The sequence below is a fragment of the Podarcis cretensis genome, assembly GCF_951804945.1.
Source record: "Podarcis cretensis genome assembly, chromosome: 1".
In the NCBI taxonomy this organism is placed as follows: domain Eukaryota; kingdom Metazoa; phylum Chordata; class Lepidosauria; order Squamata; family Lacertidae; genus Podarcis; species Podarcis cretensis.
In genome coordinates this window covers 71,496,585-71,522,890 of record NC_137170.1, presented here as the reverse complement: position 1 = coordinate 71,522,890, position 26,306 = coordinate 71,496,585, and the positions used below count along the sequence as shown (strand labels likewise).

At 41.2% G+C, this 26,306-nt stretch overlaps 1 protein-coding gene across 6 annotated transcripts in view; it reads right to left on the bottom strand.

Annotated features, from left to right (window-relative positions):
* DENND2B (DENN domain containing 2B) overlaps positions 1 to 26,306 on the bottom strand; it is a 106,949-nt gene that overhangs the window by 30,365 nt on the left and 50,278 nt on the right. For 5 of the 6 annotated variants that reach the window (XM_079965908.1, XM_079965907.1, XM_079965910.1 and 2 more), the window contains 7 exons: positions 24,517 to 24,653; positions 11,169 to 11,317; positions 6,957 to 7,172; positions 5,351 to 5,447; positions 4,045 to 4,089; positions 1,625 to 1,809; positions 71 to 180 (listed from right to left, as the gene is read on the bottom strand). In XM_079965908.1, the coding sequence (XP_079822034.1) occupies positions 71 to 180; positions 1,625 to 1,809; positions 4,045 to 4,089; positions 5,351 to 5,447; positions 6,957 to 7,172; positions 11,169 to 11,317; positions 24,517 to 24,653 (939 nt within the window). Of the gene's footprint in view, positions 1 to 70; positions 181 to 1,624; positions 1,810 to 4,044; positions 4,090 to 5,350; positions 5,448 to 6,956; positions 7,173 to 11,168; positions 11,318 to 14,139; positions 14,161 to 24,516; positions 24,654 to 26,306 lie in introns of those variants that run through there. The other variant, XM_079965912.1, reaches the window with a different exon arrangement.

The window sequence follows — 26,306 nt, the reverse complement described above, 5'->3', positions numbered from 1 at the left end:
AGGGCACAGATTTATGTGTGTTTTGTCAATCCATGAATCCAGTCTTGTAACTATCAGCAGGATAGTTTACCTGTTGTATTCTGACACTGGGTTCCAGTCCTTGGCATCTGGGAAGCAGAACTGTGGGATGGCCTTGAGACGTTCTTCTGCTTCGCGAACTTGCTTTGTGGGTCTTTCTAGCTGTGGTTGAATAAGTCAACATCAGCAGAGTCTAGAACAGACTCAAATCAGGCTTTTTAAATCAATACAGGGAATAGCTATCCTTTTACAAACATCTCTTAAGGCTGCAATCCTAAACCCTACTTACCTGGGAGGAAAAGCCCCATTGAACCCAATAGGGCTTACTTCTAAGTAGACATGGTTAAGGATTGAACTGTGACTCAACCAAGTAACTAAATGAGAAAACTATATTTTATCCCCCAAAGCCATATATATATATTACTTAGTACAGAAACATACGCAGAAAGGCAAAAATGTGCCTTTTGAATTTAAACTACTGCCTTTTTGGTTCAAGAGAAGACAAATGACAAAATAGATAAGCTGGGTATTATTATTATTGATATCAGAGCCTCATTGATATCTTTCTCCTCCACACAATCATAGAAACCCACTCAGGATCCTGCTTTTGTTGCTGCTGTTCCATTATTGCCTTTGCCTGATTCCATTAGCCTTATGAGATCTTGACTCTAGGCAAAGAAAACTACAAACACTGAGAAGACTGACTTTATGGGTCGTATTCAACTAACTTAGAGTAAACCCAGTGATATTAATAAACCTAAGTTTATCAAGGCTATTCATTTCAATAGGCCAATTTTGAAAAAAAAAGTCAGTGGGTTGTATCCAATGAAAGGACAAGTGAAAGTGATGCCTATTGCAAAGGAGTTCCACGCTGCTGCCTCTCTACCATGGTGCTCCACACCCTCCCAAAATCCTATCCTGAGGGCAGAACGATTTCTACAGAATAGAAAGGAACTGTGGCAATTCCTTCTTCCCTAGATCAAGCTGTAATACCATCACCGTGAACACATCTGTACCATCTACAGTGTGTTACATTCTCCCATAACATTGAGCCAGGGATTGCAATTCGTTGTTTCAGCTTGTGCTAAGAGAGGAGTGAAGCGATCTCCCATGTTCACAGAAAAACCATTTACTATAGTTTGCCACACTGTGTGAATGCAGCCATCCTATTTACTTACTACTTACTTACTCACTTACTTACTTACTTACCTACCTACTTACTTAAAATCATTTCTAGGCTGCCCTTTGTTTGAAAATATGACCTCACAGCAGTTTAGAAAAAAATAAAATAACACAGCAGTGGTAGCATTCCAATAAAAAGTCTCATCAAAACATCCACAACATAAACAAGGGCAATAAAAACTGGCATCATTTTAAATTTTGTTTGTAAACCACCTAGAGAATATTTATTGATGGATGACTATATAAATTTAATGTGAAATATAAAATAATAATGTCCACCCATCTATAGTAATATTTCTTAAAATTGGACATGTGTCTATTTTTAAGTTATGCATGTGCCTAACACTGTCCCCTATATGCTACAATAGCAGTCAACAGCTACAATAACAATAATGACGGCAATGCAATAAAGTTGTTGTTTTACCTTTGGAAACTGATATGTGACTTCAGGGAGGTAAGTATTTTTAGAGGGCTTCTTCTTAAGAGAAACTACCACAAAATACTCAAACAATTCACGTTCCTGCCATTCAATCAGCTCCAGTTCCAAAGTCCGGTAACTAGGAGCTCTCTTCAGCATTGACTGGATGTGGACAAGGCGCTGGGTGTGAGCTAATATTAGAAAAGAAGCAAGAAGTATTACTTGGCAGCTTCTGAGATGCTAAGCCCAAGCATGTTCACTTTTAATTCTGCATGTCTTTATTTCCTACATAAATGAAAGCCTTTTCAAATACAGAAGCGATAAAAGTTCTTGAAAAGAAACTTGAGGAATACAACCTACTCAAGCTTTACGAAGTCAGCTGACTGCACAGCATCAAATGCAACAGGCTGTAAACCGTAAGGATCCCTGTACTTTATTAGCAAACATAAAATAGCTTCTCGCATCACTTTAGAATCAGGTCTGTGTTGCCAAATATGTTTCAACCTTGATGTGATAAAGTCCTCTGGGTGGGATTCAACTAAGGATTTCTGGCAGCAGAAGCCCTACACAAGGACTTCTGCTTGCACAACAAAACTTTCCCTTCTCTTTTCTCCTCCCATGTAGATATGGGGAGGGGGGGCTGATTTGAATGAGGGTGTGCATTAGGGAGAGATTTAACCCTTTGCCCCCTGTACTGTGGTCCCAAGCTAGATCAGGGACTAGACTGATGATAGCATTGTTTTTTAAAAAGCAGAAGAAAGGAAGCTCCTCTTGGAGTGAATGCCCCCTCCCCCAGGTAATATAAGAGCATTGCCTTCTGGGAAAAATACAATAACAAATATATAATACTAATTTTAAGGCCCCACAGAAGGAGCAGCAACAAGCTGCAGTTTCACCCATCCGTTTCTGCTGCACCTCAGATTACCACAGTAATCTGTATCAACCTAAAGCCAGGAAATTCAATGGAATAAAAGCAGATTCTGGCACTAGCTGGGAAATAAGTCCATAAAAACAGATTTACTGGCCAGACAAAGACTGAGATGCACCAGACTGCTAGAAAGCAAAAGCAGCAAAGACGGCTAAGGAGAAGAGAAACTGTGCCCAGCAATTTCACAATCATTTCATCATCATTATTATTACTGTCTTTAAAGGATTTTTAAGTGATAGTCATATCCACCATATTTCTTCTTATTTTTTAAAAAACCCATTCCTTTATATGAAGCTTTGCATTTAGTGCACCTTAATTAATTTTCTCCATGCTCAAAAAAAACTGTAAAAAGAAGATAAGCTGCAGAAAATGCTGGTTCTGAGCAGGTGCTCCAAGCTGGGAAGAACTGTATTGGGTAGCTTTCACCTTAAATGCCTACTGCCGCCAATCTATAATAGGGTGATGACAGTACTGGCATATTATATAGGCTTGCTATAGATAATGATTACTGATATAACATATCTACAAAGTGCTTTAAGCATTTAGGAAACGTAGTGTTACAATTGTCCATCACAATGACCACCACTTATTATATTCTTATTGGCTACATGCAGGGATTGGGAAACCTGTGGCCCTACAGATGCCGTTGGGCTCGAACTCCCATCATCCTCAGCTAGCATGGCCAATGGTCAGGAATGGCAGGAGTTGCAGTTCAAGACTATCATGGAAGGCTGGGGGTTACCAATCCTTGATACAAGGCCTTGCATGAGAATAATTACTTTAGTCAAATGCAAACATCCTAAAGACAATGAAACGGCTTCCCTGCTTCTTCCTTACTGCACCCCCAATGTACCACCTCTCCAAAGGCCGATTCTTAGGCTCAGGGGACCCTCAGAGACGAGCAGCATCGTTTGTAATGATGCTCAGCCAGCAGCGACAGGAGCACTAGGGCAATAGCAAAGTCCGGAGAGCTCCAAGTTGGCAGTAGCAGCCAGGATGCACCTATAGAATGCTGCTGCCATTCCCTGACCTTGCTGCCACCCTGTCCCATCCAAGTGAACACAGTGCTGCCAGCACCTAGTGGCATGGGTAGGCAAATTAAGGCCCGGGGGCCAGATCCGGCCCAATCGCCTTCTAAATCCAGCCTGCGGACGGTCCGGGAATCAGCGTGTTTTTACATGAGTAGAATGTGTCCTTTTATTTAAAATGCATCTCTGGCTTATTTGTGGGGCATAGAAATTCGTTCATTCCCCCCCCCCAAAAAAAAAAAAAATAGTCCGGCCCCCCCACAAGGTCTGAGGGACAGTGGACCAGCCCCCTGATGAAAAAGTTTGCTGACCCCTGATCGCATGCCACTGCTGCTCCATCGCCACTCTCACGTGCATCTGCTGTCAGAGATGGAATGGGATGTGGTAAGGGGGAGATGTACACCTTGTCTCCCATTTAATTTCATTGGATTGTATAGCAACTAAAAGATAAGGAATGCTGAGCCTCTCACCTTTAAACCTGTCATCCGAATCACTCTCACTCTCACTATTTTCATCTGAAATAGAGAGAATGATTCTATTATCAGAAGGAAAATTCAGGTTTGCTCTTAAAGTTAGCAAAATAATAATAAAAATAATGTGTGTCCTTATGTCCTGCAATGAAAATACATGGTCAAGCGGTGTTTCATGATTATGGAAATCTTTAAGAAAAAAGTAATTTCCAGGCTGCTTGACACTTTCCCATTCAACTAGTTTGACACTTTCCCATTCAAATTCTTTTTACTGAAAAGAGATTGTAACACCTCAGAGAAGTCAAGGGGGACACTTTAAAAGCTTAAGTAGTCAGAAATCTGTATGAATAACATGAATTAATTCTGTGATGAATGCCCACTTGGGTAAGTGGGCATACTGGTAGCTAGGCTGGCGACACATTCACAGCATGTGGCTGCACTTAAGCAGGCCAACAGCTATGTGTCAAGGGCAGGGAGCCAGCAGCAAGCAGTAGCAAGGCTAAGTTCAGATCTAGATATAAGGGAAGGGCCTTAGGTCAGCAGATAGGCATCTGCGTTATATGCAGAAGGTCCTAGGTTCAGTCTCCCACATTGCACCCTGTCTGAAACCCTGGACTGCTGCTGCCAGTCAAAGTGAGTGGACCAATGGCTTCACTTAGTACAAGACATCTTCCTAAGCCCTCTATGTTTTCATGTCTTGGTGTTGGAGTGGTACATCTCATAGGGCAGAACCATTAGGAACTCTCATTACTTCTGCTACCCTGGCACACACACACTGGCATACATGATCACATGCACATACAAAGATGCACATGAGATGCACAGACCATAGCAAATATTAAAAACATTTATTTGGAAAGAATATGCACACAGGATCCAGTTTTATTAATTGGTTTTACTTTCACATTGTTGCATATGCAACAAGTTGACAGGAATAAATCAGTGGCCAATGTGGCTTCACCATGAGCACATTTGTGCACTTCAGTTCTGCAGAAATTAGCTGGCACCTTCCAGGAAACATTGAGAGCCGTTTCACACTTTATATAGCAATCAGGTTTGTTGCAGCTATGGCCACGTTTCCCTAGTATCTCTTGCACTAAATGTGGAAATGTGAAAAGCAAATGGGCATTCCTAAATGCTGAAGGATGCACACCAGGGACCCCTAATTGGCTGCAATTCCCTAGTTTGTGCTTAGGAACAAGCACCTCACCATGCAGCTTTATCTGTTTATTTATTATACAGTATATCAGTGTAAAAGTGACTTCTGTAATGAAAGATGGGTGCTAAAACGGATTTCATGATATACCTCTCAGTGATGCTGTTTCAATATTGGACATTGAAAGCTTCTTCAATCTTTTTTTCCCTCTCTTTGCACTATAGATAGAATTGATCCTTTGTACAAGCTGTAAAAGAAGAGGAGAACCATTAGCCTCTGTCAAATCAGCACTTGAACTCTAATAAGGATGGAGAATTAAAAAAAGTGTGTGGGTGAGGGCAGTATGCAATGCACAGGATATGTTAGCAAACCCTCTGCCCTCTCCAAATCTGCTCCAAATGGTTTGGGAGAAACCCAGAACAGGGAGAAGAGAGGGAGGGGAAGTTCTGTTAAGAATTTACTAAACACAACTGCACAGGAAAGAGTTAAACATATAAGGAAAATGCTACATTTATCATTATAAATAAATATGCTGTTGTTCATTCTAACTGCTCATACTACCAGATAATTATTCCATCTCCTTCTTAGATTTGTAAGTTTTTTACCAAGTTGCAAGAGCTTAACTTTAATTGAGGCTTGTTTCAAATCTGCCATGACGCAGCTATCTGAATTGCCCAGATATAAACAATAGGACCCATGTTGGATCAGTTGCGATTTCCTTGGGAACCACCATGACAAACAAAAACAAAAAACTTTAGGCACAAACCATGGATTATAAATAGCAGCAGGTCAACTGCTACTCACATTATAATTTAAGCAAAACAGAGCAATGCACCAGTTTGCAGAGATTAAGGGAAAACGTGTAATTGCCCTTTTTCACACATGCACCTAAAAAATCTTTTCCAGAAATGGAGTGGTGAAGGCAGACACCCACTGTGCCAACAACATAACTTGTGGCTCAGATGTCTTTGTGGATATTTCATGCAGTTGTTTTCCCTTTATTGAGAGCTAGAAGGCCACATGGCCACGGCAGGTGTTACATGGATATACATGTGCTTTACACCACATGTGTAAGCAATGCCTGTTTTAGTGCTTTTACCTTTCAGTCTGAAGTTGGTTGCTGCAGCACAAAAAAAACAACTCAGGGATTTTCCCACCCCACCCCACCCCACAACCCAGGTATTCCCATATGCATTGTTGAGCATAGAGATAGATGATAGATTAGATAGATAGATAGATAGATAGATAGATAGATAGATAGATAGATGACAGACAGAGAAGGGAAGGGAAGGGAAGGGACGATAGATGATAGATAGATAGATAGATAGATAGATAGATAGATAGATAGATGACAGACAGAGAAGGGAAGGGAAGGGACGATAGATGATAGATAGATAAATAGATAGAGATAGATAGATAGATAGATAGATAGATAGATAGATAGATGACAGATAAATAGATGATAGTAGATAGATATAGATAGATAGATAGATGATAGATAGATAGATAGATAGATAGAAAGATAGATAGAAAGATAGATAGATAGAAGAACATAAGAAGAGCCCTGCTAGATCAGGACTATGGGGAAACGAAAAACACAACCTGAGAGCAATAGCACTTTGTCCAGTTGTGAATCTCAGCAACTGGCATTCAAGGGCACACTGCCTCCAGCAACAATACTTAATTTTGTACTAAATTTGGGATATTACACCAAGGGTAAGAAAAAGCAACATCATGACCGATTTGTAGTAGTTACCTTTGGCACCCTCCGGGCTCTGCGTGTGGAAAGAAGTTCGCTGGTAGTACTCAAACTGTCTTCATTCAGGCTGGATGGAGAGGAGGGAATGCCAAGCTGGGCCAGCAGCAGCATGTCATCATGACTGTGTCTCTTGGGTAACCGTGGTACACGATGGCTTCTCCTTTCTGACCAGTTTCCGATTCTTAGTGACTGGCTGCTGGGCTTTGAAGGTAGCTAAGAAGTAGGCATAAGAAAGTAAGAAGAGCCCTGTGGGATCAGACCACAGGCTTATCTAATCCAGCATTGTGTTTCACACATTGGCCAACCAGGTGCCCATGAGAAGACCATAAGCAGGACATGACAGCAGTAGTACTCGCCTGCTCATAATCTGCAGGCACAGGTATTCAGGGGCACCCTGCCTCTGATCTTGGAAATGGTGTGTAGCCATTTTGTCTAGTACCCAATGATAGCCTTATGTTCCTTTTTGGAGCCATCCGTAGGTGGCCATCACCACATCCTGTTGAAGTGATTTCCATAGTTTAACTATGTGCTTTATGAAGAAGTACTTACTTTTGTCAGTCTTGAATTGCCTACCATTTCGCTTAACTGGATGACTCTGGGCTCCAGAATTTTGACTGATGGAGAAATACTTCCGTCTGTCCACTTTATCTACTCCATGCATAATTTTACACACTTTTTTATGCTCCCCCTTACCCCCCCCTTTTTTAAAAAATTCAGTAGCCTCCAAATATTGTAAGCTTCATTTGTTTTGAGTTACTCTATCCCCCTGATCATTTTGGCTGCCTTTTCCAGCTCTACAATATCATTTTGGAGGAAAAACAAATTCCACCCATACAAACACAGTTATTCCGGCAAAGTCCAGCCATGCCGGGCCTTGACTGAATTTTTAATATAATTAGCAGAAAGATCTCAAATGAGCTTCAGTGAACAGTAAATAAGGAGAGATTGTTGGTCAGAGAGACAAAATTGCCCTTTTCATTGAAAAAGACTACATTCTGCCATTAGTATAATGAGCTGCCTTATACCAGCTCAGAACATTAGCCCTTCTAGTCCCATCACTCTCTTGGCTTGTAATCTTTAACTGGGGATGTCTTCCACAGAACTCTCAGTACTTGGCAATTGACTGCTCTAGGCTGCAATTCTATGAACACCTGCATGGAAACAAATCCCACTGAACACAGTGGGGCTTACTTCACAGTAAATATGGTCAGGATTGCACAGCTAGAATAATTTTTCATCTCTTCCTTTTTAGATATGACAATACAGAGTCTTTCTTCCCTCCCACTAAACATATATTAATAATTCTGTCTGAAGAGTACTTCCTTTTGTATATCATAATCTCCCACTATTCATGAGCCCAGGTTGTGTTATAAGAGGAAGAGGAAGAGGAAGAGAAACCTCTCTCTATCAACTTTTGTCACACCATGCATAATTTTATAAACCTGTATCGTGCCCCCACTTTACTCATCTTTATCCTAAACTGGCTGTAAACAAAACATTTACTTAGAGTGGAGTTACCCTACACTCCTGATCATTTGCCCTTTTCTATGCCATTTTTTTTAGGTCCAGTGACTAGAATCCTACACAGTGTGGTTGCGCCATAAAAAAGGTAAAGGACCCCTGACAGTTAAGTCACAAATGCCTCTGGGGTTGTGGTGGTCATCTCGCTTTACTGGCTGAGGGAACCAACGTTTTTCCACAGACAGTTTTTCCGGGTCATGTGGCCAGCATGACTAAGCCGCTTCTGGTGAAACCAGAGCAGCGCACAGAAACACCATTTACCTTCCCACCAGAGTGGTACCTATTTATCTACTTTGACGTGCCTATCTACCTATTTAAGCACTTTGACGTGCTTTCGAACTGCTAGGTTGGCATAGATACGTATAAAAGCCACAATATTGACAGTTTTATTTGCAATCCCTTTCTTAATAGGATGAAATTCACCTTTCTCACGCTAATAGAGACTCTAGTCCACTCAGAAGTTGCTCTTCATGCATTCCAAGAATGCATAGAGGGAAGAGCAGGTCATTCCAGCCCCACCCCAAATGCCTCTATCCCTGCCACTTCTACCCCAAATCTTGGCTAACTGAGCAGAAGATCTGATGGGAAAGCTACATGCATTCAGTGAAACATTCATAGACTCTTGCATGACATCATTATGTTATTATGTTGGGGCAAAGCAAGCATATGTGGCCTCTGCATATTCTCAGAATGCATGGCAGGTAACTTCTGAAGAGAGTTCCTTTCTCCCCACATTTCTCTGTTTAAGACCCAAGATAAAAAAAAAAAAACCTGAGCTTTATGGCCTCAGAGTTAAGGTCTGGAATAAACCATTGAAATGAGCCTAAGCATTTTCACCTATCTCCAAGACGCCGACACACCACAGGGGAAGGTATCTGCTCGAATAACTGGAGTTAAGTATGCCCCATGTAACACTATGGAACTCAGGCCATGCTATGGGATTCTAATTTGTTGCTAGGAAAGCATTTTGGCTCTGTGCCTCAGCTATGTATATACACATCAATGCAGGTGTTTCTCTTTTTTACTTGTCTGGCTCAGACTTTGTCCCAGTGAGCCTCCCAAATCAATAAATAAAAATTGAACCCCCCCCCCCAATGTTTACAGCAAATTTAATAAACAAAATCAGAAAATGGCACGTGAATGCAAGGGGATATTCCACACAACCGTAATAGCAGTGATTATCATCAGGGGAGATACTGCGCTTTTGAGTGGTCAGGAACTGCAATATCATTCCATTAAAATGTTTCCTTGAGGAAAGATCTGGGGACTGCACTCAGACTGATGCAAAAATATGTTCCACATGTCCCTGTCATCTGAGGTTAGGAAGATAGTTACTGTAGGAAGTCTACTTGCTTAACACAATCACTTTGGGGGAAGCTGGTAACAAGTTTCTTTTTAGGAAAGCATTTGCAATTTGCTAAAAGTTACTGATTTTATTCTCTCCAGTGGTGAAGTTTGTTTCTGTCTCTGATTGTTTTTATTGTATTGTACATTATATATTGCATTCTAATAATCTGTAAGCGCCAAGGGAGGAACTATGGGCTAGCAGGTAGATGGAAATTTTCAAACGCCCATTTGTCATACAAAAGAGAATCTGTGTAAAAAGGTCTTATGTCTTCTGCTCTTTTGTGTGAGATACAAATAATAAGTTTATGTAGTTGTTTAATAATAACCCACTCGATTCATTTGCTTCAGCACAAACACAAGTTCTAAATTCCTAATACAGTATTGGAAAGAACTAGTTGATCATGTAATCCAATCAGCACTCAGACACTCACACACAGAATATCTTTAACAACAGTAATCCAAATTCATGAAAGATAGTGTTCATTTTTATAAAACAAAATCAGACATTTAAAAATCTATTTTGAACAAAACAAATACACAAGCCCATTTATAATCAATAAGTGAATTCAGAACTAAAGCCCACTGATTCAAAATTAATTTGACATTCCACATACGTCAAGGTTTTTACTGTAGGCTATTATGTCATAAACATTACAAACCCTTACATAATTTTATCAAAGGCATTTGGAAATAATGTCCTCTGTTTTCAGTTATTTTTTTTCAAGAAGTAAAGTACACTAAACCCAATGAGGCATTTAACATACATCCATACAGGACCAGCATGACTGTCATATAAGAGGCAACATTGGTTTGGGAGATGAGGAGCTAAAGCAGTTATCTGTCTAAGGAAAATCTTGCTGTGCCTTGCCATTTCCCCATTCATTGTTTTAACACTATTTTTAGTAGATTAGATATAAAGCCTGAGTTGACAAGTCATAATAATTCAGGTTAAAAAAACAACAACACCCAGAGCTTTGCCTATCTTCTATTGAAACTGACAGAACATACAGTGACTCATTCTGCGACTTACTAACTTTAGCAAAGGGTAACAAACTTTATAACTGTATAAAGTATCAAATAGCATCACAGAATTTAAGTGCATGTTTACAGCAAATGTATATAAACTTAAAGCTTCCTTTTTTCTACAGCAAACATCTAAAAGGATTCTACTTCCTTTCTAATAACCTTTTTTGGTTTCATCAAGTTCATTTACAATTAGTATCCCTTTTCCTAGCTCTGCTCCTGTGGCTAGTTCTTTTGCAAACAAACAAATAAAACACATTCACATCTAAACACAAGGTCTGAGCATAGCCCAGCCCTCTTTAGGACATGCTGTATTACCTGTGGAGGTGTTGTGTACTTCCTGTCCTGCGGAGTCCACATCCTGTGCAAAGTATCTAGGGAACTTTCTGAGAACTGCTGGGATTTTCGGCCTGCATTACGGGCTTTTAGTTCCACATCCTCGTACGGATTTTCCTTGGGTGAATCTCCTTAACAATTTTTTTTAAGGAAAGAAAAACAGATAGGAATGTAAAATAAAAAAATAATCATGTGAACTAAGCAAAAGGCTCGTAGAAAACCTCCTTCGCTTCCAGCGTGACTCATCCTTCCAAGTACAGCTGGAAGTACTTGGAGGAAATTCTGGCTACGAAAGACTGTGTGGTGTGTTTTTTTTTCTTCCCTGTAGCGATTTCACAAGACTGCTTTCTGAGTCCCTACAGCTCTGTCAAGCTTTATTCATGAATGTAAAAGAAAGCGTTAAACACACAGCTACTTTCAGGAGAACCAGGCAGATTACTAACAGTTCAATCCTCTGTGTGTTTACTCAGGAGTAGGGATGCCATCAGGGCAGGGCTTTGGGGGATGTGTCCAGGGCCCCAACTCAGCAGAATGAGCAAAATGGCCCCAAACACAGCAGGCTGGCTCACCACATTTTGAAATGAAGGAACACACGTTGCTATTTACCGTGGGAGTGTGTGTGTGTTAAGATTATTAAATCCAGAGTCAAAAATTACCTAACTGCACCACTGCTCAGAAATCCTACTGAGTTCAATGAGACAATGTCGCTTGTGAAATGTGTTTGTAGAATTGCAAATCAGAGAGTTACAACTGAGTGTCATAATAAAAATAATGGAAGAGGTTTTTGTTTTGTTTTGCAACTGCCTTAAGCACACTCAGGCTTGGTTTGCATGTCAGTTTAATTATTGTTACACTAAACAATGGCTATGAACACACTCCCATTTACTCTGAATCCAGTGCGCTCCCACTGTTGGTTTAGGAAGCAATGTACACACGTCAGCCACAACCCAAATCCATCTATATCCTTTTGTTTCTTAGGAAATACTACATTTTGACACGCTTTCCCCAAAATCTGCTTCAATCTGAATTAATAAAAAGAATGGCCTAGCTGCAGTTTAAGCTGGAAAGCTGAATAGTGTCTGAGTTTTAAAGGTGAATGTGGAGCATTTTGGTGTGCACTGCTGAAATTATGGGTGCTTTGTTATTCTCCCACTCCTGCTCCTGTCATGCTGCTAGGAGCTAAGCCATTGTAAGCCTTAGGGTTACATTTAAACCGAGGCTTCTGATTTGTTTTCCCCCTGCCCAAACAAACCATGAGCAGTAAGCCAAGAACAGATCTTGGTTACTATTGTTATCACTCATAGTTTGGAGAAACCACAAGCCCCAGTTTAGATACAGCAGCTAAGGAGAAGTGAGGAAGGAGTCAAGAGCACCCACAATTTGAGCAGCAGGCACCAGCATACTGCATGATCACCTTTTAAACCATAGTTTGGTTTAAGTAGGCTTTAAACCAGGTGCAGAGCCCTCCAGATGTCGCTGGACTACAACCCCCATCATCCCAGGCCATTGGCCATGCTTGCTAGGACTGATGGGAGTTGAAGTTCAAAAAAATATCTGGAGGGCCAACGGTTCCACGTCCCTGGTTTAAAGCATCATGTGAACCGGGCATGTGCATAGAAAGGCAGGATACAGATTATTGTAATAAATGAATGGTAAAAATAATAATGTCATTGCCCTATCACATGCTTTAGTAAATCTATCATCTGTCACCTTATAGCGCAGGTGTTAAAGGAGCAAATTATCTTTTTGCAAAATAGGGGGAAATGCATAGGTATAGTCATGATGAACTCAAGCAGAAGCTGTTACCTCACACTAACATTCATGTAACATTCTCACTTCCAATTTCTACAAACGTTTACAATATCTAAAGGAAATGCTACTCCTACATAAAAATAAATATTGGGTAACCTCCATATGAAACACAAAGCAGGCCACTCAACTAGGTAAGAAATATCTGAAAGCTTGATGGGTCAATAAAAACATACCCATAAAGAAAATTGACCTTAGGCCTGATTGCAGGCATGCCCATTTTTATTTTTTTGTAATGAATTCAATAATTTTGAAAGTTAGGCTTTAGTCAATGGCTTTTAGCCAATCAGGGCAGTCCAACTTTGACACAGAACATGCAGGCTACACACTGCCTTGATGCGCGGGGGTGGAGAAGAGCGAGGCCAAAATGTGATGCCCCCTCAGCCCTCATGCTAACTTCCTAAAGTTGGATATGCGAGGGGTTGGGCTTTGGAAAGGAGGTGTGAGGCTCTGGAAGGCTCACATTATTCCCAAAGTTGGGAAAGCACTAACTAGGCCAGGGGTCAGCAAACTTTTTCAGCAGGGGGCTGGTTCGCTGTCCCTCAGACCTTGTGGTGGGCTGGACTATATTATGAAAAAAAATAATGAACGAATTCCTATGTCCCACAAATAACCCAGAGATGCATTTTAAATAAAAGCACACATTCTACTCATGTAAAAACTCCAGGCAGGCCCCACAAATAACCCAGAGATGCATTTTAAATAAAAGGACACATTCTACTCATGTAAAAACTCCAGGCAGGCCCCACAAATAACCCAGAGATGCATTTTAAATAAAAGGACACATTCTACTCATGTAAAAACATGCTGATTTCTGGACCGTCCGCGGGCCGGATATAGAAGGCAATTGGGCCAGATCCGGCCCCCGGGTCTTATTTTGCCTACCCATTAACTAGGCTTTGTGTAGGAGAATGGAGGACTCTAGGACCCTGTCAGAACTCTCACTCCTTCTGCCCAAAGCCAGCGCCTTGCTTACCCAGCTTTGGAAAGGCAGTGCGAGGGCTGTGGGGGTGGGAGTCAAATGCTGCTGCCAAGGGCCACCAAAAAGGCATTGAGGGCTTCATGTGGCCCTCAGGCCAGGTGCTGGACCACCCTGGTTTAAATAATTGTTCCAGGCTCAACTACACAGGAGATGTGTTGGTACCAGCAACTATATGAACACAGAAGTCCTTCTAGGCCAAATCAAGGGTCCACAATCCTGTTCCCAACAGCAGCCAGCCAAACGTTTCCAGCAGTTCACAAATAAGGGCCCGGTGGCAACCACCTGCCTCTGTTGCTTTCACCAAGTTACTGCTGAAACTACACGTTTCACTTAGCTATCATGGCAATTTTTAAAAACAACCCCCCTCCATTAATTTGTCTAATCATGAGGTGGGCTGAAGCAGCCACCTTGGGTGGCAGACAGCTGCGGGGGTGCTCTGCCTACCCCTGCAGCCAACTGGGTCCTGCTGCAGCAGCTTCTTCTGGCAATATCTTGGAAGAAACCACTGCAGCCATGTGCAGGGGAAGAACAGAGGCACCTCCACCAGCAAAGCAGGACAGGCTGCCCCTGCTAATCATTTTCTAAAGTCATCTAACTACCTTTTGTGGCAGGAAATTCCAAGTAAGTGTTGCGTGGGGAAGTTCTTCCTTTTGCCTGTCCTGAATCGACTATCTATTGGTGCAACTGGATGATTCCCCACCCCACCCCGTAGCCAATTTGGTGCCCCCCACATGTTTGAGGGACTCCAACTCCCATCAGCCACAGCTGGCATGGCCAATGGTCAGGTATGATGGGAGCTGCAGTCCAATAACATCTGGAGGACATACTGGCTCGTGTGCAGGTGTGAATTAATACAAGAGAAAGAAAGGTGCAATGCCTTTGTGTGCAAGTCTAGCCAGACTGATAAATTAACAGAGAGGGCTAAAGAATGGAATTTAAATGAAAAATTCTGGTCAGTGGCAGAGAAATGAAATAATTACAGATCTTCCTCAGTGTTTATTCATTTAGAATAAACTAACCTACAGATATTATTATTTTTTAATTAAGGTATGCTACTTTCACTATCTAAAGTGTAGGCAGTGCCTTAAAGGGCACTGCACACAAACCAATATTTTTGGATTGTTTTAATGACAAACCTTGAGCAGCTGCTGCAATAGAAAATGGTTCAATTGGCAGCCCTTGATCATTATCTCAGTAGCATGGAATGCAAATGTATAGAATGCACTGGAACTCACAAACTCTGGAGACAAGATACCTCCCAGCTCAGATGAAGAATAATTTAGAAACTTAGTTGGCTATTTTCAGCAAATAAATTTTAATGGAATTTCAGCCTTTGTGGAGTATAAATATGAAGCCATAAATTCTACGGTGATACCTTGAAGAGACTACCCAGAGAAAAAATAAGGACAACAAGCTAGTGTTTCACAATCAGTTCTGAAAAATGAGAAATTCAAAACGTAACAAGTGCAAAAAAAAAAAAAAAGTAACTTAAAGAAGATCAAAGGAATTTGGAAATATCGGCAGATGTCAGTTACTCTAACTGACACAAAGTCAGGAGACTGAAGTCAGCTCAGGACATTAGCTGTGATTTGCATTTAACAAGCGGGTTTTAAAACAGCATCAGCTGGAAATAGAAGGAAGGAAATGTACCGGTAACCCTCTCCTTGACTGGTAAAGGTAAAGGGACCCCTGACCATCAGGTCTAGTCGTGGCCGACTCTGGGGTTGTGGCACTCATCTCGCTTTATTGGCCAAGGGAGCCGGTGTACAGCATCCGGGTCATGTGGCCAGCATGAAAAAGCCGCTTCTGGCAAACCAGAGCAGCGCATGGAAATGCCGTTTCCCTTCCTGCTGGAGCAGCACCTATTTATCTACTTGCACTTTGACAGGCTTTCAAACTGCTAGGTTGGCAGGAGCAGGGACCAAGCAACGGGAGCTCACCCCGTCGTGAGGATTCGAACCGCCAACCTTCTGATCGGCAAGTCTTAGGCTTTGTGGTTTAACCCACACTAAGGTGCTAAAGGAAATCCCTCATCTGAAACCGTTATCTGCTTTGGGGAGATGGCACCAATACAGTATTTTCTCCTAATACAAATAGCAGCTTAAGATGGCAGATTTTTCTCGGAACACAGCAAGGGGGAAAGGGGTTAAATGCAGTAAAGACTGAAGATTGGTTTACACTGTTCAGTGCTGTGGGTGCAAGCATTAAAACCTATAAGTTTGACACCTGAAGACTTAGGAATAGTATATAAATAAATAACGTAAGAAAATAAAATTCTAAACTGTTGGAAAGGTAAAACCCATTCTGCTATACTGATGCCAAGCAGACATTTCATTGACACTGAAAACTTTTGTAGGGATTTTTTTTGAGTTAACATTCAAGATCCATTCTTTAATATAATTAAATGAGCCTCCCCTTCTATGACGAATCATTTTATCACATTATTTATCTATTGCATTTATTTATCTTCCCCTTAACAAATGGGTTACAAACAAGTTAAAAACACAGAAGTCCCCTGCAGAAAAAGTCACATAACAGCACACTATGAAACCACCACAAACAACATAGCAGAGATTAAAAGAAATCCAGTCATAATCATAAAATCAAAATGAGGAGAGCCAGAAAATCATCTTAACAGGGCTAAACCATATCATGACATCATTGCAAAAGCTTTTGAGCCGTTTACAAGCAGATTTTAAAGGCCTGGGGAAAGAAGGGTGCCAAAAGGATATTAAAGGTGGCACCAGGTGAGCCTCTCCAGGGAGGGCATTCCACAACTGGAGAGATGCCATCAAAAATGTCCTCTCCTTCAAGGCCATTCCCTGCTGCTCAGATTGTGGGAGCACTTGGAAGAGGGCCTCAACTAATAGCCTCATGGCCTGGGTAGGGACAGATGAGAAGAGGCTATCCTTCAAGTACTGAAGTCTCAAGGCTTGAATCACTCTCCCACAGGTGTTGAAGGAAAAGTATAGACTTTACTTCAGTTTAAGACCACATCTCTTAAATCCAGCATTTTGCAATATGAGAATTCTAACCACAGGTCCTTAATGGAGGTCAACTGTCTTTAAAAAAAATTTTTTTTCTTTCCTAGATTCCTGAATCTACCGCTTCCAGTGCATTTATCTGCAGAATAGTTTTGTTGGCAACATGGTGCAACATTTTGTCCAAAGTAAGAGCAAATGAAAGCCATGGTAAAATAATCAACACACTTTGGGGGAAATAAAGAATAATGTGCTGGGGAGTTGAAGCACTGATGAGTTGTTTGTGATGGTTGCACTCCTTCAATGTGCAGCTCCGAGGAATGCAGCCAGCCCCTCAGTGCAGCAAATGTCTTGCCACACTGGCTGTCAAGCGTGGCAGATGGGAAGCCAAGTCTAGGCAAAGCTAAGCAAGCCAAGAATGAAGTGAGGCAAGAATGAAAAATGGCACCAAGAAAAAGAAAAACTGAATTCCTCATATAATTATCTGGAGCAGCATGTTTCCTTTGCACTCTGAAAGCAGGGATTTATCAAAGGGAATTTCATGTAGCACATAAAGCATTTCTGCCCGTTAGTCTATAACTAAGAGAACAGATTTGCAACTCAAAAAAATCTGTCTTTAGAGGCATTTTCTAGGCAACACAAATAGCGATTCTCAAGCAGGTGTGAGCTTGCAGACAGGCTTGAACAATCTGCTGCTCCTTCAAAACCACAATCCTGGCTGATTTGGGACTGACACTGGCAAGCAGACTGGAAACAGGGGAGATGAATCATTGTTGAAGCTAGTGAGCAGACAACAGTGGCGACTTTCAATTCCCTAGGTTCAAGAGATTGCATTCTTAGCGACGGGGAAGAACCTGCTTCACCTTAAAAGACAGGTTACAGATTTCCGGAGAACTTTGTATTTTGAAGAGTGTCAAGGACTCTGTATAAGAATGATTGCAGGTTCAAAGTCCTGCCAGTCTCAAGGCCACAGGAGCTGCCTTGGGAATGGCCATAGGTTAGTAGAAAAGCACTCGCTTTGCATGCACCCAGGTTAAGTTCACTGCATGTCTGGAGAGGGCAAGAAAAGGCTCCTCCCTGAAACTGTGGGCAGCTGCTGCCAAGCAGCAGAAACCACAAGGAGCTGGATGGATCAATAGTCTGACTCAGTATAAGGGAACTTCCTATATTCCTAAGGACAAACTCAGTCATCTGTTACCACCCCACAAGGAACTCAGGGGCAGGGCAAGCAGACATGGTCTCACCTGTTCCCGATACATATATTCCCTGAACATGAATGTGCTGTGTGAACTGGGCTACAAACAATGGGTTTTAGCATTTTCTCTAGAATAATTCAGTATTTGCAGATGCATGTCCATAGTAAAACTTTGAAAATTCAATCATGATAATCAAGGATTTAAAAATATGAAAGTAAAATACTTTCAGCCCATATTTATAATAATATAGGATTTATTTTTAAAATGTGGCAAAATTATTATAGGTCAGTGAAGGTCTGCTTTATTGTTATTGAGCAGTTTTCAAGATGGCATTCATAAGAATTGAATACTATGGTTGGGTTCAGTAACTTCCAGAAGAGTCATTTAGGAAAGCTCTCCTTGTACTGTGTATAGAGCTGTCACCCTATTAAAGAAATTTTAATTGATTAATCGTATGAGTTTTAGTTTATTAATCAATTGATTGAATTTGCAGAAATTTGAATGTCAGTAAAGCAATACTACTGAGGTAGAAAGAAGCATTCTTTCTTCTTCTTTTAAACTTGCTTTCAGACATCAGTTGAATGATGGTGGGTTTTGAATGCTGCTCGTTTATTCTGTTCACTTGCTGAGTTTCCAGAAAGTCATCATATGCAGCTATCACCTTTTATTTCAAGCTAATCTTAAAACAATAAGAAGTTCTCAATTAATTTAGTATATAATTCGAGCTCTTCTCAGACTTCTGGACTCTGCTCAAGCATTTGTGACTGACTCTAGCATGTACTATGGGGCCAAATATAAAACAAAAAAAATGAAACAATTGGTTTTACTCCACTCACATTTTCATATGCAACATTGCTAGTGGGGATTTTTAAAAAGATTGTTTTATTGTAAAGTCCCACAGGAATTGTAAGGGTCTGATCTGGATCCAAAATCCCTACTAGAGAACACTGTCTAACCATCTCGTCCTCTGTTGTCCCCTTCTCCTTGTGCCCTCCATCTTTCCCAACACCAGGGTCTTTTCCAGGGAGCCTTCTCTTCTCATGAGGTGGCCAAAGTATTGGAGCCTCAGCTTTAGGATCTGTCCTTCCAGTGAGCACTCAGGGCTGATTTCCTTCAGAATTGATAGTTTGAATCTTCTTGCAGTCCAAGGGACTCTGAAGAGTCTCCTCCAGCACCATAATTCAAAAGCATCAATTCTTCGGCGATCAGCCTTTATGGTCCAGCTCTCACTTCCATATATCACTACTGGGAAAACCATAGCTTTAACTATACGGACCTTTGTTGGCAAGGTGATGTCTCTGCTTTTTAAGATGCTGTCTAGGTTTGTCATTGCTTTTCTCCCAAGAAGCAGGAGTCTTTTTGATGTTAGTTTTTTTGATGTTGAGCTTCAGACCATATTTTGCACTCTCCTCTTTCACCCTCATTAAAAGGTTCTTTAATTCCTCCTCGCCTTCTGCCATCAAGGTTGCGTCATCTGCATATCTGAGGTTGTTGATATTTCTTCCGGCACTCTTAATTCCGGCTTGGGATTCATCCAGCCCAGCCTTTCGCATGATGAATTCTGCCCTCCCACAGTAATTCTAATTAGAATACATACTGCGGGATCGCACCCCCCAGCCACGCCGCCACACCGGATCACCCCCGCCCCCCCCGGCCGGGCGCAATCACCACTGTGTGGATCACCCTACCCCTGGGCAGATTGCCCGCCCCGCCCCTGGGTGCACAGCACTGCTCCGGGTGCCTGAGCGGCTAGCTCCGCCGCTGGTAGTAACAATGAAGGTGTGGATAGTAGTTGACAAGAATATGTGCCTTAGTTACACAGCATTATTTTCAAATATAGTAATAGGGTAGAACTAAATACTCACACAGCAAGAACCAGGCAAACACATCTAAAGGAGCCACAAAGTGCTGTAGGAGTGGACGATGAGCAAAGGGGGAATAAAGAGAAAGAAAACCTTCAACTAATTCCTGCATTGAAGGGGGGTTTGGTCCCTTCCAACTCTACAATTCTCTAATTCTCTGAACTCTGTCATAGCTGTATTCACAGGACTCCCTGAAGAACTCAGGAGGCTGAGACAGAACACGCTGACACAATTATGCCAAACCATTCCAGTGCTAAAGTGTGGGTCAGAGTCAGGCAAATGTCAAGCTGCCACCTCATCAAAGACATTCACCAGCTATAATGTGAGTTATCAAGGCCATGGGTACCCTGATCTGAGAGGAAATGAGGCACAGGATCAGCTACTATCGCAGTAGAAATAAAAGTTTGACAGCAAAATAAAAGGCAGCTAGCGTTTTAGCACATTTGACAATTCTCTTACAGTTAGAACAAATACTATGCAGAGCGGAGCCTCAGAATGTATCACCAGACCAGCTCCTTCGGCATTTTCATCCCTTCACTGTCTTTCAGAGGCAGGTGAAAACATTTCAAAAAGTTTTTCCTTTGTAAAACAAGACATGCCATTACAGTGGTACCTCACGTTACAAACACTTCAGGTTACAGACTCCACTAACCTGGAAGTAGTACCTCAGGTTAAGAACTTTGCCTCAGGATGAGGACAGAAATTGTGCTCTGGTGGCACAGTGACAGCGGAAGGCCCCATTAACTAAAGTGGTACTTCAGGTTAAGAACGGTTTCAGGTTAAGAATGGACCTCCAGAACGAATTAAGTTTGTATCCCGAAGTACCACTGTATGTGGTGCTTTTAAACTGTAAGTCTGCTACTTTGATCTTCTTAATGCTTTGTACTATTTTAAAAGTTTCTATATTTATAATGAATTTTGATTGACTTTATTTCACAACTGTAAGTTACCTTGTGTATTTCTGTGGAAAGTAATTTCAAAACGCAGTCAAACAACACTCCCATGCCACAGTAGGGGTGTTGTCATAATATTAATTCTAACTAGTTACAGCCATATAATCTGAAAAGATAACCAGTCCTTAAATACTGCAATAAAGCAAAGTAGAACAATTCTCATATCTGAGTTAGTCACGATATATTGCTACTTTTTTAAAAAAAAAGAAATAAGACATCTGTGCACCAATGCACAGAGCTATAATAAACCCAGTCTTAAACTCCATACCTGCGAGAAGAACAATCTGATATATGTGCATGCACTGTGTGTTTAATGGGACTCAATGGTTTCATAAGTTATATATCAACAAGAAATCATTGAGTTTCTAATTACAGACCTAGTATTAATAGACCTCTGAGGAAAAACAAGGAATTTTAATCAAACACATTCCTCTCAAAGAAATATACTAGAATATAACTTTTTGGGCTTCAAGTTTGCATGAATGGGAAGGATACCAGTATTGAAGATGAATGTATTACTATGGATCCTAGTTTTATCACTAAATAGAAGTGGGAGCTGCAATAAAATGTTGCTGTGGAGTGCTGCTGTTCAGGATTGCAGCATTCTGCGGCCATTGAACATGCTCAGCTCGTATTCAACTGTTACTGAGGTTCACAGCCTTAGAATTTGTTTTCTAAATATTTGTGTTCTTCTACAAACTCTGTATCATCAGCAACAGCAGCACACAACAGGGAGAAATCATCATTTCTCCCTGTTGCGTGCTGCTGTTGCTGTTTTGGCTACATAAAGAATGACAGTCACACAGTCAAAACTAAAGGGAATGATTCCATTATAAATCAATTCATCATTATTAGCATTTTGGCAAATGGTACTGTCATTTTTTGTTTGTTTGTTAGGAAAAAGATCAAGGATTATTGTTCACACTGTGTGTAAGACGGTTGTTAAAGTAGGGGTGGAATCTCCACTTACATGCAGACATTCTTAGTAAAATACTGGTACACTGAAGAGAGGTTTTGAAGTTGGAATAAAGAGAAATAAAACTTTGTCAATCCAGTTTGAAGAATCACAATGCTGTGAACAGGCATGCACCCAAATTACTGTGATCAATGGCATTGTGGGAAAAAGGTGGCAGGCACTTTCATGCTCTGTTGGTAGTCACATAGTGATTCAAAGTGGATTTATTTATCTGTAATTTTGGACTGCAACTCTTCCTCCAAGGAGCTGGGGTTGTTGGCTTCCCCAGAAGTGTTGTTTGGCCACTGCTGAGAATAGGATGCTGGCTAAAATGTACCCTCTACCCAATTCAGCATAACTCTTATGTCTGTTTTCTCTCAACTATTTGTGAGATACTGACCTGCCCAAGTCTATGCATAAGCTTCACAGCGCACCAAAACACACAGCATAACTAAACAAAATCATGTCTCACTATTCCACCTGCAACCCTCTAGACAGCTTGTGAGAAGATAGATTGAAAAGTTTTCAGAGTTTTATATTCTAAATTAGTAACATTTAAAAAGAAGGCAGACTTGCAGCATATTCAGTTTACTTGTCCTTCTTTGATCTTGTAGTAAAGGGTGGGTGAGAAATCTTATAAATAAATAAAAGAAGACATAGGAAATCACCTAAAAATAAGAGCCTCCACAACTCTTGGACACGTCTTGATAACTGGGGGAGGGGAACTTTTTACATATAGTAACTCAGCTGGCTATTTAAGCCAATTATATTAGAAACATCTTAGAGTGGCATGGCAAGGCAAGATAAAATATGCTAGAAACTAATGCTCAAATAACACTCAAACAGTTCTTTCTGTCTAGAACTTCTAGTTATACAGTTGTACCTTGAAAGTTGAACAGAATCCGTTCTGGAAGTCCGTTCGACTTCCAAAACGTTCAGAAACCAAAGTGTGGCTTCTGATTGGCTGCAGAAAGCTCCTGCAGCCAACTGGAAGCCGTGGAAGCCGCGCCAGACATTTAGCTTCCGAAAATCATTGGAAAACTGGAACACTCACTTCCAGGTTTCAATTGTTCAGGAGCCGATTTGTTCAGGAGCCATGGCATTCAAAATCCAAGGTAGGACTGTGTATCACTTATAAATGATAAATAGTTCTTTATAATTGAGGCTTCAACTCAGTGTTTTGGGATAATAGGAAACTTCCTGATATGAGTTCAGATCATTGGCCCATCAAGCCTAGTATTGTTGACACTGACTGGAAGGCTCTCCAAGGTTTCAGAGCAGAGTCTTTCCCAGCCCTTCCTAGAGATGTCAAAAATTTAACCCAGAACCTTGTACATGCAAAAACATGTGCTGTACCACTGAGATAAAGCCATTCCCCAAATTTGTGCATTTGGGAATTGCTGCTTCAGAAAAGTCACGAAATCATAAAGGAAAAAAAGGCATGGAAGATAAAGAAAGGTGTCGCTGCCAGTGCCAATTAATCAGTATTTTAAAAGCACCAGTTTCCATTTATATATCCTCTTAAAAACTTCACTCCTAGCCTATATTTCATATGATTTATACCAATAACAAGGATAGGTATACACATCCAGAATATAAAACTTAAGAGTGTTTGTGTGCATAGATAGATAGATAGATAGATAGATAGATAGATAGATAGAGGGGTGCAAGCTCCTGGGGCTGAGCCCTTTAGGGACCCCCATATATTTGGGGGGTAGAGGCCGCCCCTCCCATGTCTGCAAAGCACATTGCAGCTCCAGCGGCCATCTCCTCCTCCTCCTACAGCGGAGGGGAAGGAGGGCCAAAGCAGCCTCCCACCCGTGGCGGCACCAGGAGGAACAAAGGAGGAGTCGCCTGCCATTGAAGCCACGTGGCTGCCATGTTTGTCCCAACCTCCTGCTATCGCTTGCATGACATCACACACATGACGTTGGCATCCTCAACTGCCCTCTCAAAGCTGGCACCTCTGGATGGATGGATAGATAGATAGATAGATAGATAGATAGATAGATAGATACAGATAGATAGATAGATATGAAAGTGTTAGACATTTTCTTTGGGTGGCAATATTAATCTGCTGTTCTCTGTAGGTGTTAGAAGTGGACAGCGGGGATGAACTTTTAGTCACAAAAAAACAATATAGCTGGCAGATGAGCGCTGAGGAAGGTAGCTGCTGCAGATGAGTTTACACAGACATCCTCTAAACATAAGCCAAAAGCCACCTCCTACAGGAACCACCCTGCTGTTTAATAGTTCTGCAAGCTCTGCATCTATTTTTCCTTCTATATTCTCTAAGCCCACAGTGGGTCCCCAGCCAAAGTCTTCACAAACAATGATTTACGCCATGAAAAACATGGTGATGGCTAACCAAGTAATCTGTTTCCAATAAGACTGCTCAGTGAGGTTTAAAGGAATCAAGACCTCCTGCCTGCAGTCTGCGTATAATGTGCTTGCTCTGACGTTTCAGCCCATTTACCCTTCACTTAACGGCTTCTTGCTGTTGTACAGCAGGACACATATTCAACAAGTCACTGCCTGACCACAATTGCTCAACGTCAAGCAGCTATTTTGTGTGCCGCAACAGGTCCTTACCTACAATGTCTTCGTAGGCATTCTCTTCTAAAGTGCTCTTAGATCCAAACTTGTGCTGGCTTTCAGTTCCATTCTCACTTGGGGAGGGAGGGTACAAGGACTGGAGGCTTGAAGCATCTTCAAACTCAAAGGATTTTCTAGAGTGGAGAAAATGTAAAGGGATAATTTTCTGATTGCCTAATTAACAGTGCTTTAAAGCTCAGTGCAGATATTGGATGGCATTCAACTAAGTTTTACTCAGGCAGACCCACCACAATTAATGGACCTAACTAAGTCCTTGTTCATTAATTTTAATGGGCTTGTTCTGAGTAAAGCTTAGCTGAATGCTACCCATAATGCTAGCAAGGGTTAAGGTATACTCTTCCTTCCTGAGTCTCCCCCATCCCACACACACACACACCGCATCTGATTCTATGATGAAATTGTTTGGTTAAACATAAAGAACAAATTGGTGACTGGACTGTTGGTTAAAGTTAGCTCTGTATCAAATCTAAAAACATACATCCACATTATCTTGCCACACTTAGAAAATACACAAAATACTGAATTACTTATGTATCAGACCTGTGAAGTACAAACCATGTGATTTGTCAGATTGTGATTTTGCCATAACCCCAAGCTGGTGGTAGTTAAACATTAAAGACAAGTTTTTTGAGGTTTTCAGCCAACATGATGAGATTTTCAACACGGATTCAGTACCTGCCCCGTGGAACGCCCTCCAACCAGATGCCAAAGAGAAAAAACAACTACCAGACTTTTAGAAGACATCTGAAGGCAGCCCTGTTTAGGGAAGCTTTTAATGTTTGGCGGACTATTGTATTTTAATATTTTGTTGGAAGCCGCTCAGAGTGGCTGGGGAAACCCAGCCAGATGGGCGGGGTATAAATAATAAATTATTATTATTATTATTATTATTATTATTATTATTATTATTACACTACATTTTCATTCTTGTTTTGCATATTTTGTGCTAGCCCATGAGCTGAACATACATTGACAAAAATACATACATACTATACATACAGATAGCGCTTAACTTAAGGCAGGGATAAGAAACTTGTGGTCCTCCAGATGTTGTTGGACTCCCAATTTCTATCAGCCCCAGCCAGCATGGTCAATGATCAGAGCTGTAGTCCAACAATATCTGAAGGGCCACAAGTTCCCCATTCCTGACTTAACAGCTGTGGTTTCCTTGGACCTCTCCAAAGTCCTGTGAATCCTGCCTTTCTCCTCTGGGCACTTGTTAGCTGCTGGCCACATCCTGTGATTTATTCGGAACTTCCTGCTTGCAGCTCATCATTCCAGGCTTCATTCAACATTTTTGCACTTCTCAGCCATAGCAGTATGGAACACACATCAGTGTCCATTTCCTTTCTATACCAAAGAGACATTATGCAAAGGCAACATATATAAGGCCATGAGAGATTATTGCTTCAAGACAGCACTTGCATGTGGCTCTGTTGTGCAAGCACTGAGATCATCAATGGGTTTACAATTCAGCATCCTGAGAATCACAAATCATCTTTCTAAAAAATAAAATACATGTTTCCAATCCATATGGCTTTGAAAATAGTTTATGCACATTCATGTCTATCTCAGAATCCATTGAGGGAAATGCTAAAGTAGGATTGCCAGTGGTCTAAAGTGTTTTAGCACGATACATAGCTCATTGCCCTTCATTGCGAATAACACTGTGGCAAAGAATAATATGTAACAGCACTGCTGGGAAATAAGAGATTAAATATTTGGCGGAAGATCCATCTCCATCCTATGGTGGTGTGCAAGGAAGC